The sequence below is a fragment of the Ctenopharyngodon idella genome, chromosome 23 (genome assembly GCF_019924925.1).
Source record: "Ctenopharyngodon idella isolate HZGC_01 chromosome 23, HZGC01, whole genome shotgun sequence".
Classification (NCBI taxonomy): Eukaryota; Metazoa; Chordata; class Actinopteri; order Cypriniformes; family Xenocyprididae; genus Ctenopharyngodon; species Ctenopharyngodon idella.
This window is the reverse complement of record NC_067242.1, coordinates 12,169,661-12,187,134: the sequence shown is the minus strand read 5'-3', so window position 1 is coordinate 12,187,134 and position 17,474 is coordinate 12,169,661. Positions and strand designations below refer to the sequence as shown.

Here is a 17,474-nt window from a genome sequence, read left to right as displayed (position 1 = left end):
TGTAAGGTTACACTTTATTTCGATAGTCCACTTTAGACATTCTACTAGTACTAACCATAAGTAACTTTGCAATTACATGTCAACTAAGTCTTATTAATTTGCAACTACATGTCAACTAACTCTTATTAGAGTATTAATAGACTGTTAGGTTAGGGTTTGTAGAATAAGTTAACATGTACTTGCAAAGTTACTTATAGTCAGTAGAATGTCTGTTGGGGACCATAAAAATAAAGTGTTAGCAGATATTAGGCAAAGTAACTTACAGATAGTTGAATGTCTAAAGTTGACTATCGAAGAGTTACCACATGTAAATATCTTAATTTTTTTTTTTTTTTTTTTACTTCATACATGAATTAATGTTTACGGATTAACTTGAATCCTCTAAACTTTTTTAAAATACTCCACACAACCACAGGTTTGAATGATAATTCCTGTATTTTCTATTATATTCTACAGTATAGCATATTTCATATCGTTTTTTTTAATACATATCGTCTACATTTAAGCTCATTTAACAAATATTAGAAGAAAAAATTAAACATTTAGAAGTAATTCAAGCGTAATCGACCAGTCTCTGTTGTCCCGTTTCCACCGTAACGGCGCTGGATCTCTTGCCGGAGCTTGTATCATGTTGAGCGGGGGAATTCTAACTTTAGACCGCCGCCTGCGTTTCACTCGTAGCCGAGATATGCTGTGACTGACTCCATAAGCTGTCCATAAACAAACAGTGTACAGTTCTGAGAACATATTTTAACATCGTAAGTATTTATATTCTGTATATTTTTGAATAAAATGATAAAATTTTATGCAAGCATCAGGCGTTTCAATCATGCAAAAAAAACCGACGCTACACTCATTTAGGCGACTCACATCGCGCCCTGTATGTTGCTTTGCATAAAATTAAACGACATACAGCACAATAACGATTTCATAGATAAAATTATATTTACACAAACCTGTATTTTACCGAAGACATGCACCAATTTGACGGAGCTGTGCGCATTGCTCTCTCCTGAAGGGGAACGCAAAAAGCCCGCGATAAATACCTCAGTCTCTGGGTTGTTATGTCTGACCAAGGATCTGGGTAACACAAAAACTACCCAAACACTGAAAAAATAACCCAAAAAATGACCCAAAAGGCTCAACCCAGGACTTGGGTGGAAAAAAATTCACCCAAGATTTTTTAGAGTGTAGCTTCTGAAGGGCAATAGTAAATTAAAAAAAGAGGATCTTTTAACAAAATAAGAAAAAATACACATCATCTTGTTCAAAAGTTTAAACCCTGGCTCTAAAAGCTTTGTGTTGCCTCCTTGAGCACCATTGAATGTTTTTAACTTTTGTAATAGTTGTAAATGAGTGCCTCAGTTGTCTCAGTTGTGAAAAGATGGATCTCAAAATCATAGTCACTGTTGGAAAGGGTTCAATATACAGAAGATTCTAGAAAACCAAAGAATTTGCAGGACATGGAGGATTTTTCTGAAGTACAGTGGGCAGTTTAACTGCTCAGGACAAACAAGGGACTCATGAACAACATCACAAAACATTAAAACAAACCATCCAGGTAATAACAACACAGTATTAAGATTCAAGGGTATGTAAACCTAATAATGTAACCTTCCAGCTCTTTGTCAATCTTTCCTTGATGCCTCTCGCAATTGTAAAAGTAGAAGCAAAAAACAAAGCATTTGAATGAAAGAGCGATAAAGAAAGAGAAAGAGGGAGTTAAGGCTTTTGCCCCTCGAGAGAGCTCCGGTGCAGGACAGGCTTGCCCTGGGCAGTGGTCCATGGCTTTGGTCCCATCAGATCAGCTTTAGAAAGCTTCAGTTTCTCTGTTTATGCAGTAGGGCTTTCAGTGGGACTGTGTAAACTGCTCCTGGTGGGAATTCAGTCATTCTGTGGTCAAACTCGAAGCAGACGACCAGTTGCCACCACCTGAGTATTGTTCTGTCTTTGTGACTGTACCATTGAATGCTAAACAAACTGATTATTTAATTTGTTCTTACTTTATTTGAATGCATCTAACCTTTATAAGTTTGTATGTTTATCCAGGCAAACACTACCTTTGAGGAGTTAGAAAGACTTAGGAACATGGGTCGGGCCTGGGAGGAGGTGGGCCCACAGGTGTGGAGCTTCTTTCAAGATGGTGTACAGATGAACATGCTTCGGGTAAACTCTGTCTCTTAAACATTCTTCAAAAAAATGATAGCAATACATAAGAGAGCCTTTTATTTTTAGCACAATACTTCAAGGGTGAATGTGATTTTACCAATTAGAACAAGTTCCTGGATTAACATCCTTGTTGCATTCCAATAAACCAGTCAGATTTAAGGGATAGTTTTAGAGTCAAGGTTAGGCTTACAACAATTGGGTTAGGGGCTTCTACACCAATCTTATTCACCTATCACCTAGGAATATAGTTCCAGGATGTCTAAATCAAGGCAACCATATATTATGCAAGTTTTCAGTTCCATAATATTGTGCCTTATATCTCAGGACTCCATTAGAAACCCCACAGTGATGGATTATGTCAACAAAGGCCTCCAGGATACTCCATTTACTGGCCATCACATCCTCAACTTCCTGTACAACGGTCCTGAGGAGGATCGAGCCCAGGACATGCCTAATTTTGACTGGCGGAACATCTTTAACCTGACTGACCAAGTTATTCGCCTCATAAACAGATACGGAGAGGTATCAAATACTAGCAACAAGAATACTACTCATACAAATCATACTATTCGTATGGTGAATGATGAAATGTAAAATGTGTATTTGTACATTTAATTTAAAGTGTCTTTTAAACTTTTTAACGGAATAAATATTATGGAGTATACATCATATACAGTGCAGTGTGCAGTATGGTCATATTACTTTAAAACACAGCCTTTGAAATTCTAACACTTTGAGTTCTTTTATTGGTGATAATCAAGCTAGACTTTCTAAGTTCAGTCAAAATTTTGAATTTCAGTGTCGATGAAGAGACACCAATCTGCTCAGAAGCAGGAGGGTGAAAACCAAGTGGTCACTCGCAGCTGGCTCTGCCTCTCTGATGTCAAGCAAAACAAAGAAAACCGTTTGATTTCTGAGAGTTTGCCAGTGTGAAAGAGCTCTTTAATGGTGGAGTTCAATGCTGAATGCCTTCAATACAAATCAGGGTGAGCTTAAGGCAGCCTGTGCCAGCGAGAGCAAGACCTCTGCTATCGAAACCATGTGTCTTTTAGTTTTTGTCTCTGTCTCAGCTAGCAACACTTGAGGAGTGACAGACAAACCCAACGAATGAGTCCAATTCGATACAGCTGTCAGTCTACTCGGCCTACACAAAGAAAAAGCGCAGGCCAGTTTACTGCAGTGCATACCGGCCACATGGAGAACAATGTCTCCAAGATCTCAAATAGACTCCCACCATCTTGTGCCAAGCTGAAAACAAATCAGCAAACAATTCAATTAAACTCAAGACTCATTGAATGAGTCTTTTTGGATTCTAATATTGTGCTGAATTCTGATACAGATCTAATACAGTGGAACGACTTGATCTGATTCAGCTTGACAGTCTGGAATTTAAATGTCAAGTAAAATATATATAAAATAGTGAATGGTATTTCAGGTTCAGTAACAGAAAATACGATAAATGATAATAATAAATATCTACGTAACATTATACATGTAACTATACAAAATAAATATGGGCATACATAATCCTTTTCATTTTTAGATGCTGTCGTTATATTACACATTTCAGCATATGTCCAAATGTACAAAAACATGCATAAACATTACATACAAATACCTATATATACAAATGAAATGATGATATAGAAATAAGGTGAAATTTTACACTTTGACAATAACTTATATGCCCCCTCTGTTTACAGTGTCTAGTCCTGGACAAGTTCTCTGGCATTTCTGATGAGGACCAGCTGACCCATCGAGCGCTGGACCTTCTAGGGGAGAGCAAGTTCTGGGCAGGGCTGGTATTTGTTGACATGTACTCCTGGACCACCAAGGTGCCCCCTCATGTCAAATTCAAGATCCGCATGGACATTGATGTCGTGGAGCGCACCAACAAGATCAAAGACAGGTCTGTCTGTAAACTCTCAGGAAAAAAACATGCAAAAATTATACCTTTAGGGCTACAACAGCTTGTCACTGGGGCAGTACCCTTAAAGGATTAGTTCACTTTCAAATGAAAATTACTCCAAGCTTTACTCACCCTCAGGCCATCCTAGGTGTATATGACTTTTTTCTTTCTGATGAACATAATCAGAGAAATATTAGTAAATATCCTGACGCATCCAAGCTATATAATGGCAGTGAGCGTTACCAAACGAGTATGAGCTGAAGAAAGTGTCTCCATCCACATCCATCCATCATATACATATTCCACACGGCTCCGGGGGGTTAATGAAGGCCTTCTGAAGTGCAGTGATGCATTTGTGTAAAAAAAAATATCCATATTCGCTTCACTTCAGAAGGCCTTTATTAACCTCCCGGAGCTGTGTGGAATAGGTTTATGATGGATGGATGTGGATGGAGACACTTTCTTCAGCTCATACTCGTTTGGTAACGCTTACTGCCATTATAAAGCTTGGATGCGCAACAATATTTATTAATATAACTCCGACTGTGTTCATCAGACAGAAGAAAGTCATATACACCTAGGATGGCTTGAGGGTGAGTAAAGCTTTGGGTAATTTCCATTTGAAAGTGAACTAATCCTTTAAAAGGACAACTTTGTACCATATTTATACGTAAAAGTTCATAGTAGTACCTTATAGGGTACATATTACTACTAAAATGCACATTTTAGGGGTAGATAAGGTACAAAGTTGTTCTTTTAAGGGTACTGCCATAGTCATTCCCCAAATCTTGATTTTCTTTGCATTAATTCCAATGTATATCCTCTCCTATGATCAGATACTGGGATCCAGGGCCAAGGGCTGATCCAATGGATGATCTGCGTTATATATGGGGAGGATTTGCTTACTTGCAGGACATGATAGAACATGGAATAATAAAGAGCCACACAGGGAAGGAATGGCCTTTAGGTGTCTACCTGCAGCAGATGCCCTATCCCTGCTATGTGGATGACCTGTGAGTATCACACTCAGAATTTTTAACATTTATAGATAAGGATGCATGATATTTTTCCTTCTTGAGCTCCATATTCTTCTACATCATACTATATGAGCTTTTAAAGCCTGGTGTATCAAATATGATACTCGGCAAAAACATATGCAGTCATGCACACGTGTTTTTTTAATATTTTGTCTAACGGTTCAATAAACTTTTTCATTAAAATTATTTTATTTTAATCTGACTATTATTTCATATGTCAGGCTTTACAGTGTTAATTCATACTGTTCATTATAATATTGTGATGCCTAAAGTCACTTTTAGCATTTAAAAGGAATTTTTTATTTCTTTTTTTTTTTTTTTTACATTTTAGTCTTTTATTTTTAACTTATTTAGAGAAATAGTTAATTTTAAATTTTTAAGTAGCCAATTTATTGATTATTATCCATAACATGAAAATGATTAACGGCTTACTGGTATCTGACAGAATTTTAATATTGTTGCATCCATATTTTAGGGACATAAATTAGTTTTTTTTTATGTCCAATCATTAGTCTTCTCCTCCAATCAATAATCTATCTTCTCCTCATTGGCGACACACAGCTTCATGCTGACTCTGAACCGCTGCTTTCCGATCTTCATGGTCTTGGCCTGGGTCTACTCTGTCTCTATGACAGTGAAGAGCATCGTGCTGGAGAAGGAGATGAGGTTGAAAGAGACTCTGAAGGCCATGGGCGTCACCAACCGCGTGCTCTGGTGCACATGGTTCATCGACACATTCTTCATGATGGCCTCCAGCACAGCCCTGCTTACTCTCATTATCATGGTAAGAGATTGTGTCCAAAACACCCCTAATATCAGCAAGCAAGACCACCAAAGACGATTAAACAAGTGTTTTTTCTTCAGTAGAACAGTGGTTAAAGATCTGGTCAGAACCAAGGTTGTTGGTTCCAGTTCCAGTTCCCATGACTTTCACCACTGTTTTTAAAAAATTAGTTGCTTTCAACTACTGAAGTGTGAGCAAAATTCACAAGTTAGTTTTTCTGTTTTCAGATTTCATTTTGTGATATACTGACATCTTGTGGCGACCATCATAAGTGACATTTGAAGATGTACTAGTTTTATACGTTTATAAAACAACAACAACATAAAACATGACAATCTTACCGAACCCAAACTTTGGAGCAGCAGTGTACAGCCAGATGTATGTTGTAAAAAATATAAAAGACGATCTTTGTTTTCTCACAGGGAGGAAAAGTGCTGAACTATAGCAATCCCATCATTCTCTTCCTATTCCTGCTCACTTTCACCACGGCAACCATCATGCAGTGCTTCCTCATGAGCGTGTTTTTCAACAAGGCTAACTTGGCAGCAGCCTGCAGTGGAATCATTTACTTCACTTTGTACCTGCCGCACATAGTGTGCTTCGCCTGGCAGGACCGCATTACCAAGGATATGAAAATCATGGCGGTATGTTGCATGATATAACTTCACAGTGGAAACATACAGAACAAATTATATTTACAGTCAAAACAAAATTTCACACATTAAAATATGACAAGAACTCAAGAGTTAAACTGTGTCAGAAAAAAATAATCTTGATAATGTCAGATAACACTTAAACAAAACATGGTCAGGTCAAAGTGTCTGAATAATTTTTGGTCCCACATTTTTATCAATTTTACTGGTAGTCCACTGTATGAAGAATTTTTGGGTATGTCACAGTTTATTTTGCTATCCTCACTTACATAAATAAACTATAGTGTCCTCCACCCACTAGTAAAATATATCAAAAATGTCTGAATAATTTTTAGTTTGACTGTATATGGTAACACTTTTCAATAAGGTCCCATTAGTTAACATTAACTACTGTATTAACATAAAACTAACAATGAGCAAGATATTTGTTACAGTATTTATTAATCCTTGTTAACATTTGTTGATAAAAATACAACTGTTCATTGTTACTATTAACAGATAAACCTTTTATTTTTACCTTTAGTATTTTTCATTGTTAGTTCATGTTAACTAATGTTAACAAATGAAACCTCATTGTAAAGTGTTACAAACTATATAAATAATTTCTTATAAAGGTTATAAATTTGGTTATGTAATACTCTTTCATGGAGAAAACAGCAACTAAATTGTGATATTCTGAATCTAAGATTGTTATATTGTGTATCAGAGTCTGATGTCCCAGGTGGCATTTGGCTTTGGGACGGAGTACCTGTCCCGTTACGAGGAGCAGGGTCTCGGCTTGCAGTGGGATAACATCCAGACCAGCCTTCTGGAGGGGGACGAGTTCTCCTTTCACACCTCGATTATCATGATGGCAGTGGATACGGTCCTTTATGCCATTCTCGCATGGTACCTCGATAATGTCTTCCCAGGTAAACTATATTCAGGTTTGTTTGATAATAAAAAGCCTATCAGAGGACCATAACTTGTGTTTATCATCAGGGCAGTATGGTATTGGTCGGCCTTGTTACTTTCCAATCCAGCCTTCTTATTGGTTGAACCGACCTGAGCCTCTAAAACAAGGTGAGTGGATTTTTAGCTTATTATAAGTGGCTGCATCAGCTTTTTATGAACATGTAATCTTTTTTACACAGTTCCTGAAAAGGCAGCAGTGGAGAAACCTGCTTTTGATAATCTGGTAAACAACACTGATGACCAGGCCAAGAACCACACAGCACCTGAAAAACCTCCGGAGCAGCCAGGGTCCTGCAAACATGGAGACATACGGGACAAACTAGAGAAAGAACAAAAGAGGCTTGATGAAGAGGAGACAACCAATAAGAGCATGAGCACAGACTCATTAGGTGTGTGAGAAAAAAAAAAAAACAGTTTAAGGTGATTTGCTGGTCTTAGCTGGTCTCCCAGGTCTAGTTTACCAGGTTTGGAGAAGTTTTAGTCAGCTAATCCATGTGAACTGACCAGGCAAACTAGCTGAACACTAGTGGCCGGTTACAGAAAAGTCGTACAATTTAGTCATCTAATTTTTTCTTTATGTAAGTTAGTGTGAATGTGAATCTGAAAAGTAAGACTGATTACCCCTTGAATAACTGCTACTGTAGTTGGTCAGACCAGTTCTAACTGCGTCCGAAATCGAATACTTCCTCACTATTTAGTAATCGAAAAACAGTACGCCAAAAGAGTAGTATGTACGAATACAAATTACTCGAAAAACAGTAGGCGAAAAGTCCCCAAATGACCTACTACTTTCACAGAGATTCTGAAGTGCGCATTCGATATGGACACTTTACTATCCCATGAGGCCACAGGAGAGGATTTATGAATGCCAGTGGAGCGACGCAACTGACTCTGGTAGGTCACGTGACAGTAACAACATGGCGGATGTAGAATGTCTGAATTTCATTTATACTACGCATATTCATACTATATAGAACATACTTTTTTAACAGTCGCGAAGTAAGTTCAAATTCAAATGTAGTACCTGCTCAGTACACGATTTCAGACACCGACAGTCTTAATATAGTACTATGTTTATGCAGTTTAGACAGGCTAGGTTGGTTTACGCAGATTGTATTAGCATGGAACTGCCGAATTACTAACTATTTTACCTGTAAATTCTGACAGATATATTGTGGATCTCCAAATGTTTTTACAATGGCAATTATCCAGTGGGCTTTATTATCTATCAGGGGAAACATTTAATTCTACAGTATTTTGTGAAGGAACCTATTACAACAAACAGGAAGGTGGTGTTTCTCTTCTTACTCCTGGAAAAGATCCCATCAGATGTATTCAGAGACCTAACCAGGCTTATCTGCTTGACTAGAGCGCAGGCATCCAGCAGGTTTCTTGGCTTTGAACTGATGGAGCCCCATGGGAGTAATTACTGCAGTCTTAGCTTCGCTGGCGTTATCCATCAGCACTTGCCAGCGCTCTGTCTTAAGTTCAAGCACACTGTATAAGGTGGCTCCAGGCATTTGTGCACACGCACACATGGACACTAGTATAATCACACACAATGCACAAACACATCTCTGTCCGTGGCCTTTGTGGGAACCCGGTGGCCTTGTGTCTGTTTGCTTGGCTGGCAGGTTGGAATGCTGGTTTCTGTGTTTGTCTTATTGCCGGTTAATGTATATTAGAGTCGTTAGAGATGTTTATTCCATCATTGTGACAATGACATTCCTTTCGTCTCACGAATCAAGGTGTAAATACACCTTTTCCTAACAAAAGTAGCCATGGTTGCAAGCAGAAAAATAGTTACTTCAGGGTTTTTTGGCCATTGATAAATAGCAATTATTTGATTAGGGATTATTTCATAAGGAGCTCAAATGTTTCTGTATAACATTCTGTATAACATCTAATATCTTAATAACCTTCCAATCTTTCATCTCCAGGGAGGCACTTTTTCGAGCCCGAACCATCCGGTTTGGTGGTTGGAGTGTGTGTGGAGAACCTGTATAAGGTGTTCAGCGGAGGCTCCAGACCTGCTGTGGATGGTTTGAGTATCACCTTCTACGAGGGTCAGATCACAGCTTTCCTCGGCCACAACGGTGCAGGAAAAACCACTACCATGTGTGTATCCAAAACCAGTGAAATAGATCTTTATTTATGGGAATATCATACATGAAAGTTTTCTCTTCTCTCCCACAGGTCTATTCTCACCGGCATGTTCCCTCCCACCTCTGGCACGGCATATATTTATGGGAAAGATATCCGAACCGACATGGATGCCATTCGTAAATCTCTGGGAATGTGCCCCCAACATAACATCATCTTTCACCAGTTCGTAATGCTCTCATGTGGTTTCACTTGGAAGGATGTTGGTACACCTGCTAAAATAAAATGTCAGAATACTGATTTGTTTTGATCTCTTTCTCTTCTACAGTTTGACGGTAGCAGAGCACATCTTGTTTTACTCTCTACTGAAGGGTAGGCCGTTACCTGAAGCCCAGCTAGAGGTAGAAAACATGCTGGAAGATCTCGGTCTCCCTCACAAGAGGAATGAGGAGGCACAAAACCTGTCAGGTTAGATCATAAATATCATTTTAACAATCCCTTCCTCTGCAGACCGAACTCACTTCTGTTCTGTAACACCGAATTGACTAAGACTTTTGAGGAATGAAAAGAGGATATTGTCTTCCTATGTAGGTGGTATGCAGAGGAAGCTTTCCGTTGCCATGGCTTTTGTCGGTGGTGCTAAAGTGGTGTTTCTGGATGAACCTACATCAGGAGTGGATCCCTATTCTAGGCGCTCCATCTGGGACCTTCTGCTGAAATACCGTGCTGGTACATGAGCCAAACTAAAAATATATACACACAGTCAAACCAAAATTTATTCAGACACCTTGAACATTTCATTCATTAATACAGTTTATTCACTATAGTTTAAAAAAATGGTAATAAAATATGATCTCAGAGTTAAACTGTGTCAGAAAAATTAATCTTAATTATGTCAGATAACACTTAAGCAAAACATGGTCAGGTCAAAGTGTCTGAATAATTTTTGGTTCCAAATTTTTATCAATTTTACTGGTAGTCCACTGTATGAAGTATTTTTGGGTATAATATGTCACAGTTTACTTTATTTTGCTATCCTCACTTACATAAATAACTATAGTGTCCTGCACCCACTAGTAAAAATCAAAAATGTCTGAATAATTTTTGGTTTGACTATATATATATACTATATATATATATTATATCCATCCATCCATCCAGATGTCTAAAAATATTTTTTATTATATAATATTTAATATATTTAATAATCAATCCATTGTAAAATTGAGCATCATCTAACAGACGTTGTTCTATACATTTCTACTCTAAATAGAGGTGTAAAAGTGTGTGTATCTGTGTGTGTCATTCAGGCCGTACAGTGATCTTGTCCACACACCACATGGATGAAGCTGACCTGCTGAGTGACCGTGTGGCCATCATCTCTCAGGGTCGTCTGTACTGCTGCGGCTCTCCTCTGTTCCTGAAGAACTGTCTGGGCGCTGGTTTCTACCTCACTCTGGTGCGGCGCATTAAAGAGCAGCCGTCCCATGTCAGAAAGGAGGTGAGACATTTACCGTCTATTACAGAGAGTGTATAAAGCAGCTAGACTCACATGGTTGTTCTGGTTCTCACAGGATCGGTGTGACTGTACTGAGGACTGCTCCTGTAAGTGCTCACTCTGTACCAAATTTAAAGAGAGCAGCGGAGATCAGCCCAGAGTGTCAGAAAGACAGATGGAAGGTAAAAAGTTCATATGTTTATTTCAAATCAATGAAATCAAACTGCAATGATCATAATTTAGGATGTATAATCTCACTCTCTCAGGGGACATAGAGAGCATAACAGCCCTCATCCACCATCACGTCCCAGAGGCCAAATTGATAGAGGTCATAGGACAGGAGCTGACCTTCCTGCTGCCCAGCCGGGGATTCAAACATCGTTCTTACGCCAGCCTGTTCAGAGAGCTGGAGGAGACACTGGCAGACATGGGGCTGAGCAGCTTTGGAGTGTCAGACACTTCATTGGAAGAGGTCTGTCATGCACACACAGGCTCATTTACTGTCATTTGTATTTGTAAAATGAAAACAAACATTATTTTATTTTATTTTGCAGTAAGGGATCAATATTTTATAAACCATCATCCTCCTTTGTACAACCTGTAAATATCAAGTTTTGTCTCTTTTGTGTCCTTCAGATATTTCTGAAAGTCACAACTGATGGAGAGGCTGCTCACATCAACACTGCATCTGGTAAGATTTCAATCTAATATCTCTGCTATATAGATATTGTGTATATGTGTCAGTTTATGGTGCTTGTGAGTCTTGTATATTGTGATTGTGATGTCTATTTTTGTGGTTGAACCCCTTAGACATCAGAGTTCTGCAACAGAAATCTCTTACGAGTCTTTTTAGAGACAACGCAGTCAAAGTGAATATAGAAGAAGGTGACGACCAACTTAGTCTCTTAGGCTTATAATGCTTCATCCTTACTTCAACTAAAGCTGCCTGCTAAAACAACACAGAGTTAAATGGACTAAACAAAGATATGCCCCTAGACACTATGCTAAATAGTGCATGTGGTGCCGGTTAACCCTTTGACGCATTTAGCGATTTTTTTTTTGACCCTTACTCATTTTTTATGACTTATTAAATCTTATATTTTTTATTTGACAAAATATATTGTATGATATATGATGAAATCATCTATTGGACAGATATGTAACTCTCAAATATTAATATAAAATGTTATATTTATTTAAAAAAAATTTTTATTAAAAATTTATTACATCAAAGGGTTAAGCTCGCTTTTTATAGTTGTAGCTATAGTTATATTTAATAGTTAAAAATTAGTTATAGAGTAATATATCGGCCACTTCTATTATAATAAATGATCAAAGGATATTTGAGCTTTTTGAGATTCTGTATAAGCCAACCCTGGTTTTTTTATTTATTTTTTTTATTTTTTTTTATTTTACCATCATCTTTCTTTGTACAGCCTATTATATCAGACTTCAACCACCCCTGTTCTCTAGACATCTGCATCAGCCTTTGGAAAACTCAAACTCAAATTAGTTGACCAAAACTGTATAAAAAATAATAATGAAATGAATAATTTGGTTTGATCTTTTGTGCAGATGCAGACAGATCGGTGTATGCTAATGGGCAGACAAACTCTGGAAGTTTGCCCAGCAAAGATGGCAGAGGATCCCGACAGGTGAAGGGAATCTTTCTGGTCTTCAAACAGTTTTTCGCTCTTCTCATTAAGAGGTTCCATCACACCACACGCTCCGGAAAAGACTTCCTTGCCCAGGTCAGTATAGCATCATTGCTTTGTAAACTTTTAGCTTTGTAACAACAGTAAAGAAGTCCATAGATTTTTCTATGGTGTTCATTGATATTCTCTTCCTCAGATTGTGTTGCCTGCCAGTTTTGTTCTCGTTTCTCTGATGTTCACACTGATTGTGCCTCCATTCGGTGAATATCCCAGTCTTACTCTAAGCCCATGGATGTACGGCCGGCAGTTCACCTTTTTCAGGTACATTTACGATGGAACAGGATTAGTTCATTTATTCAATTCAATAGTTACCTGAGAAGCTAAAAACATTATTTTGTGTCTGTTTCCAGTAATGAACAGATGCAAAGCCCAGATATGAGGTATTTTGGTGAGGTTCTTCTAAACAGACCTGGATTTGGGACTCGCTGTATGGTGGATGAACCTCTACAGTAAGTGTACATGCAAACTAATGATATGAATGAATATCCAGATTTGTTTGTTCTGCTTACCGTGTCCATTTATGTTTCCCACAGAGACTATCCATGTAATAACATAACCACAGAGTGGGAGATGCCCCTGGTGAACCCGACGCTCATTGAGATGCTGGGTAACCCGGAATGGACGGACATCAGTCCATCTCCCAGCTGCCAGTGCAGCACACCCAAAACACTCACCATGTTACCTGTGTGTCCAGAAGGTGCTGGGGGTCTTCCTCCTCCCCAGGTATGTCTTTCGACTATAGATATGACACTACAAAATCCTTAAAATGGTCTATAATAATGTTGTTCCTGCATTTCAGAGGATTCAATCCACTGGTGACATGTTGATGGATCTGACCGGCAGGAACATCTCTGATTATTTGGTGAAGACCTACCCAAACTTAATACGAACAAGGTATTGTGGCCCATTTACGACAAATTGTTCATTAACTAGCTCTTATGTTTCCAGGAATTAATCTTATTTGTGTTTTTGTTGTACAGTTTGAAGAGCAAGTACTGGGTGAATGAACAAAGGTATTGGTGTCTTATACATGGAGTAGAAAAAACAACGACTCCCTCTTGTGGATACTTAAAGAACACATATATGTATTAAAATGTGTGGAAGACAGTATGCGATCTCTTTCCTTCAGGTATGGTGGCATTTCTGTCGGAGGGCGACTTCCTGTTCTAGATGTGGATCCTAAAACCATCCAGAATGCAGCTGCTCAGATAGGACGTCTGCTTAATGTCACAGGGGTAAATGTTTCATATTGTTTCATTGTGAATTTGATGTAATCATATTTTCCATATTATAAAAAAAACAAAAACAAAAAGCTACTTAAAACCAAGTAATGAATAATAATTAACTTTATTTTTTAATTATGATTAAAAATTATTAGTTTTTAAAAATTATTTTAACTTTTAAAAAAAATACTTTATTTTTTGCGAGAAATAAAGTCAGAGTTGCGAGATATAAACTCACAATTTTGTCTGTTTTCCCTCAGAATTGGACTTTATGTGTAATTGCGCGTTTATATCTCGCAATTCTGACTTTATAACTCACAATTGAGAGTTTATATCAAGCAATTCTAAGAAAAAAAGTCAGAATTGTGAGATTAAAAGTCGCAATTACCTTTTTTATTTTTTATTCAGTGGTGGAAACACGCTTCCATAGTAAAATAATACTTTAATTTGGCAAAACATACATTTTAAATGGTAAAACAGTAGATATATTGACAGAACGTATTTAGCCACTTCCTGGTTGTCAGACGTTTCTATTTTTAAAATCTTTTTTTTGTGTTTAATACATTATCATTTTATAGTTTTATTGTGGCTTAAGTATTAATACTTTTGAGGGTCACTTTATGTTCATGTTGTAATCATTTACAGGGCAGATACTCAAAGCTTACTCTGCAGGAGTTTGGTACTTTCTTGAGGTATATGGAGACTGAAAACAATGTCAAGGTGAGATTTCTTTCAGCTTCACTTCCTGTCGCAGTTTACTGAGCTCATCCCATTCGAGATAAATAACCCATTTGTCATCTCCTTTAGGTGTGGTTCAATAACAAAGGCTGGCACGCTATGGTGGCCTTCATGAACGTGGCGAATAACGCCATCCTTCGAGCTAACCTGCCTCCTGGTGTCAATTTAAATGAGTACGGCATCACAGCCATCAATCATCCACTAAACCTGACCAAGGAACAGCTGTCAGAGGTCACAGTGTGAGTGTAATGCTAACAGAACTTTACACAGTTGTTTTACTTGCAAATTAGTCTCAGTAGAGCATGCCAAATGTCTATGTAAGTATTGTTCACTCATTCATTCTCTCAGACTGACCACCTCAGTGGATGCAGTGGTTGCCATCTGCGTGATCTTTGCCATGTCTTTCGTACCGGCCAGTTTTGTGCTGTATCTGATCCAGGAGAGAGTGACGCAGGCCAAACACCTGCAGTTTGTGAGTGGGGTCAGTCCTATTGTGTACTGGACTGCTAACTTCTTCTGGGACATGGTTAGTATCAAGATACTGCATCTTACCATAACATGCCAACATGTTCACTGGTACCACAAAATAAATATATGTGTATATATATATATATATATAGTTAGAAATGAGTTTTTATATTTGCTTGAAACATTTAAATTTATCACGTTATGTTCTTTACCATTTCTTTTGTTCATTAAATTAAATTATTTTTAATTGAAAATAAATTTAAAATAAAAAAATAACTGGCCCCACCTAAATACATATATACATACATAAAAAAATACAAATATTGGTTTTAATTTTTAGATATGTATTTTTATTTGCTAGAAATATTTATAGTACATTTCTAATTAAATATTATGTTCTTTACCATTTTTTGTTCATTGAATTAAATTATTTTATTTAAATTATTATTTTTTTTACAAAAAGAAAACAAGCAACAAGCTAGAAATTATACTGCTATTAATGCAATGCCATTAATTTCTAAACAACAACAAAAAAATTATGCCATATGATGCAAAACATTATTTATTGGTTTGGTATTCTTGCTTATGCTTTAAGACTATCACAAATCATTTTTACAATTTCAACAAAACCTATGTTAGCCAGTAACATTATCTTGGTGACAAATTGGCGTAATTTGCAACTACATCCCTATTGCTGAGCCCTGTATAAATAATAAACATCATAAATTAAATACTAATAAACCAGAAGCATTTTGTTTTGACCATTAAGTGTCTTTATAGTGTATGATGAATCTAGAATAAATATAGAAGTGTATTTATTCTATAGCATTGTCTTATGTTCTCTAAAATGGTCTTATAATTTTAATAAGTTTTGCTGTTGTCCTGTCATTTCAGATAAACTACGCTGTCAGCGCGGCGATGGTTGTGGGGATTTTTATTGCATTTGATAAAAAATGCTATACCTCGCCTGGCAACTTGCAAGCCTTGATAGCTCTGCTGATGCTTTATGGGTAATGTCATTTTTCATTGATTCTTTTACATTTCTTTTAGCAGAACAGCCTTTCTAGGTATATTTAGGTCTGTCTTAGTAGATATATAGGTCGAAATCCAAGTACTCTGTGTAAAAAGGTCACAATCAGTAGCTTTAACAGTACGGTCTGAGAGATGAAGGGTCATGAGTAGACCCCACTGAAAGGTCTGAAGGGTGATTTGTCAGTGTTTTAATCATGTTGCCATTTCCCAGTGTGGTTATTTGGCCCTTGATCACATCAACAAATTTTTATTTTATTTTTATAGTCTCTATAAATCTGACCTGTATGAATATTTTAAAATATACTAATCTGTCTTTTTCCTCATCTAGTTGGTCAGTGACGCCCATGATGTATCCAATGTCATATGTGTTTAACGTGCCCAGCACGGCATACGTCTCTTTGTCCTGCATCAACCTCTTCATTGGCATCAACAGCAGTGCCATCACGTTCATCTTAGACCTGTTTGACAGTACTGAGGTAAAACATCCCAGCCTTCAAATTATTTTAGTCTAAATTAATATGATTTATTAGCTTTTAAATGGCAGTGCATTTTGAACAACCTTCTAATTTCCACTAATATTACTGTATCATTACAATTTTAATCAGACTAAATGCATTAGTCGTTTAGGCCGAAAGTTCAAGTGTAAAGTTGAGGTTCATTTCATCCTCCATCTGTCTCTACTTTCGTAGGCTCTGTATAAGTGTAACCAGGTGCTGAAGAAAGCTCTACTTGTCTTTCCTCACTTTTGTTTGGGCCGTGGGCTCATTGACATGGCGATGAACCAAGCCGTGATGGACGTGTATGCACGCTTTGGTGAGTCCTGCTTCTTTCCCGACATTGCATTTCAATCGGTCGCATTGAGGCTGCCGCAAGCAACCCTAGCCTGGCCCCTGGCAAGGTTTGGACTCTGTGATCTGGCCTCCATAAAAGTCACTGAGCTTCAATCTATATGTCAACATGATGGAAATACAACACCTTGCAACATTTGTCAACCGTGTCTTCATAGAAGATTCACATTGCATCTGATAGCTATTCAAAGCTACCATTGTTTTAGATAATTAAATGGGCCAGGCTCAAAATGATCTCCAAGACTGCTCAAAATCTACAAGGACTAATCAGAGAGACTAGGAGATGTCTCTCTAACTAACTAGAAACTTCTGTAAGAGATTAGATGGATGATAAAATAGATGT

At 37.5% G+C, this 17,474-nt stretch overlaps 1 protein-coding gene across 1 annotated transcript in view; it reads left to right on the top strand.

The window, feature by feature from the left end:
* abca4a (ATP-binding cassette, sub-family A (ABC1), member 4a) overlaps positions 1–17,474 on the top strand; it is a 35,004-nt gene that overhangs the window by 13,351 nt on the left and 4,179 nt on the right. The window contains exons 11-40 of the mRNA XM_051882534.1: positions 2,050–2,166; positions 2,494–2,691; positions 3,873–4,078; positions 4,915–5,091; positions 5,677–5,899; positions 6,322–6,543; positions 7,259–7,463; positions 7,534–7,614; positions 7,686–7,895; positions 9,447–9,624; positions 9,703–9,834; positions 9,938–10,077; positions 10,201–10,338; positions 10,920–11,110; positions 11,184–11,289; positions 11,374–11,579; positions 11,744–11,798; positions 12,683–12,858; positions 12,959–13,083; positions 13,173–13,271; positions 13,356–13,545; positions 13,622–13,716; positions 13,803–13,835; positions 13,952–14,057; positions 14,691–14,765; positions 14,853–15,022; positions 15,132–15,309; positions 16,146–16,261; positions 16,612–16,759; positions 16,973–17,096. Of these exons, the coding sequence (XP_051738494.1) occupies positions 2,050–2,166; positions 2,494–2,691; positions 3,873–4,078; positions 4,915–5,091; positions 5,677–5,899; positions 6,322–6,543; positions 7,259–7,463; positions 7,534–7,614; positions 7,686–7,895; positions 9,447–9,624; positions 9,703–9,834; positions 9,938–10,077; positions 10,201–10,338; positions 10,920–11,110; positions 11,184–11,289; positions 11,374–11,579; positions 11,744–11,798; positions 12,683–12,858; positions 12,959–13,083; positions 13,173–13,271; positions 13,356–13,545; positions 13,622–13,716; positions 13,803–13,835; positions 13,952–14,057; positions 14,691–14,765; positions 14,853–15,022; positions 15,132–15,309; positions 16,146–16,261; positions 16,612–16,759; positions 16,973–17,096 (4,420 nt within the window). The remainder of the gene's footprint in view (positions 1–2,049; positions 2,167–2,493; positions 2,692–3,872; positions 4,079–4,914; positions 5,092–5,676; positions 5,900–6,321; positions 6,544–7,258; positions 7,464–7,533; positions 7,615–7,685; positions 7,896–9,446; positions 9,625–9,702; positions 9,835–9,937; positions 10,078–10,200; positions 10,339–10,919; positions 11,111–11,183; positions 11,290–11,373; positions 11,580–11,743; positions 11,799–12,682; positions 12,859–12,958; positions 13,084–13,172; positions 13,272–13,355; positions 13,546–13,621; positions 13,717–13,802; positions 13,836–13,951; positions 14,058–14,690; positions 14,766–14,852; positions 15,023–15,131; positions 15,310–16,145; positions 16,262–16,611; positions 16,760–16,972; positions 17,097–17,474) is intronic.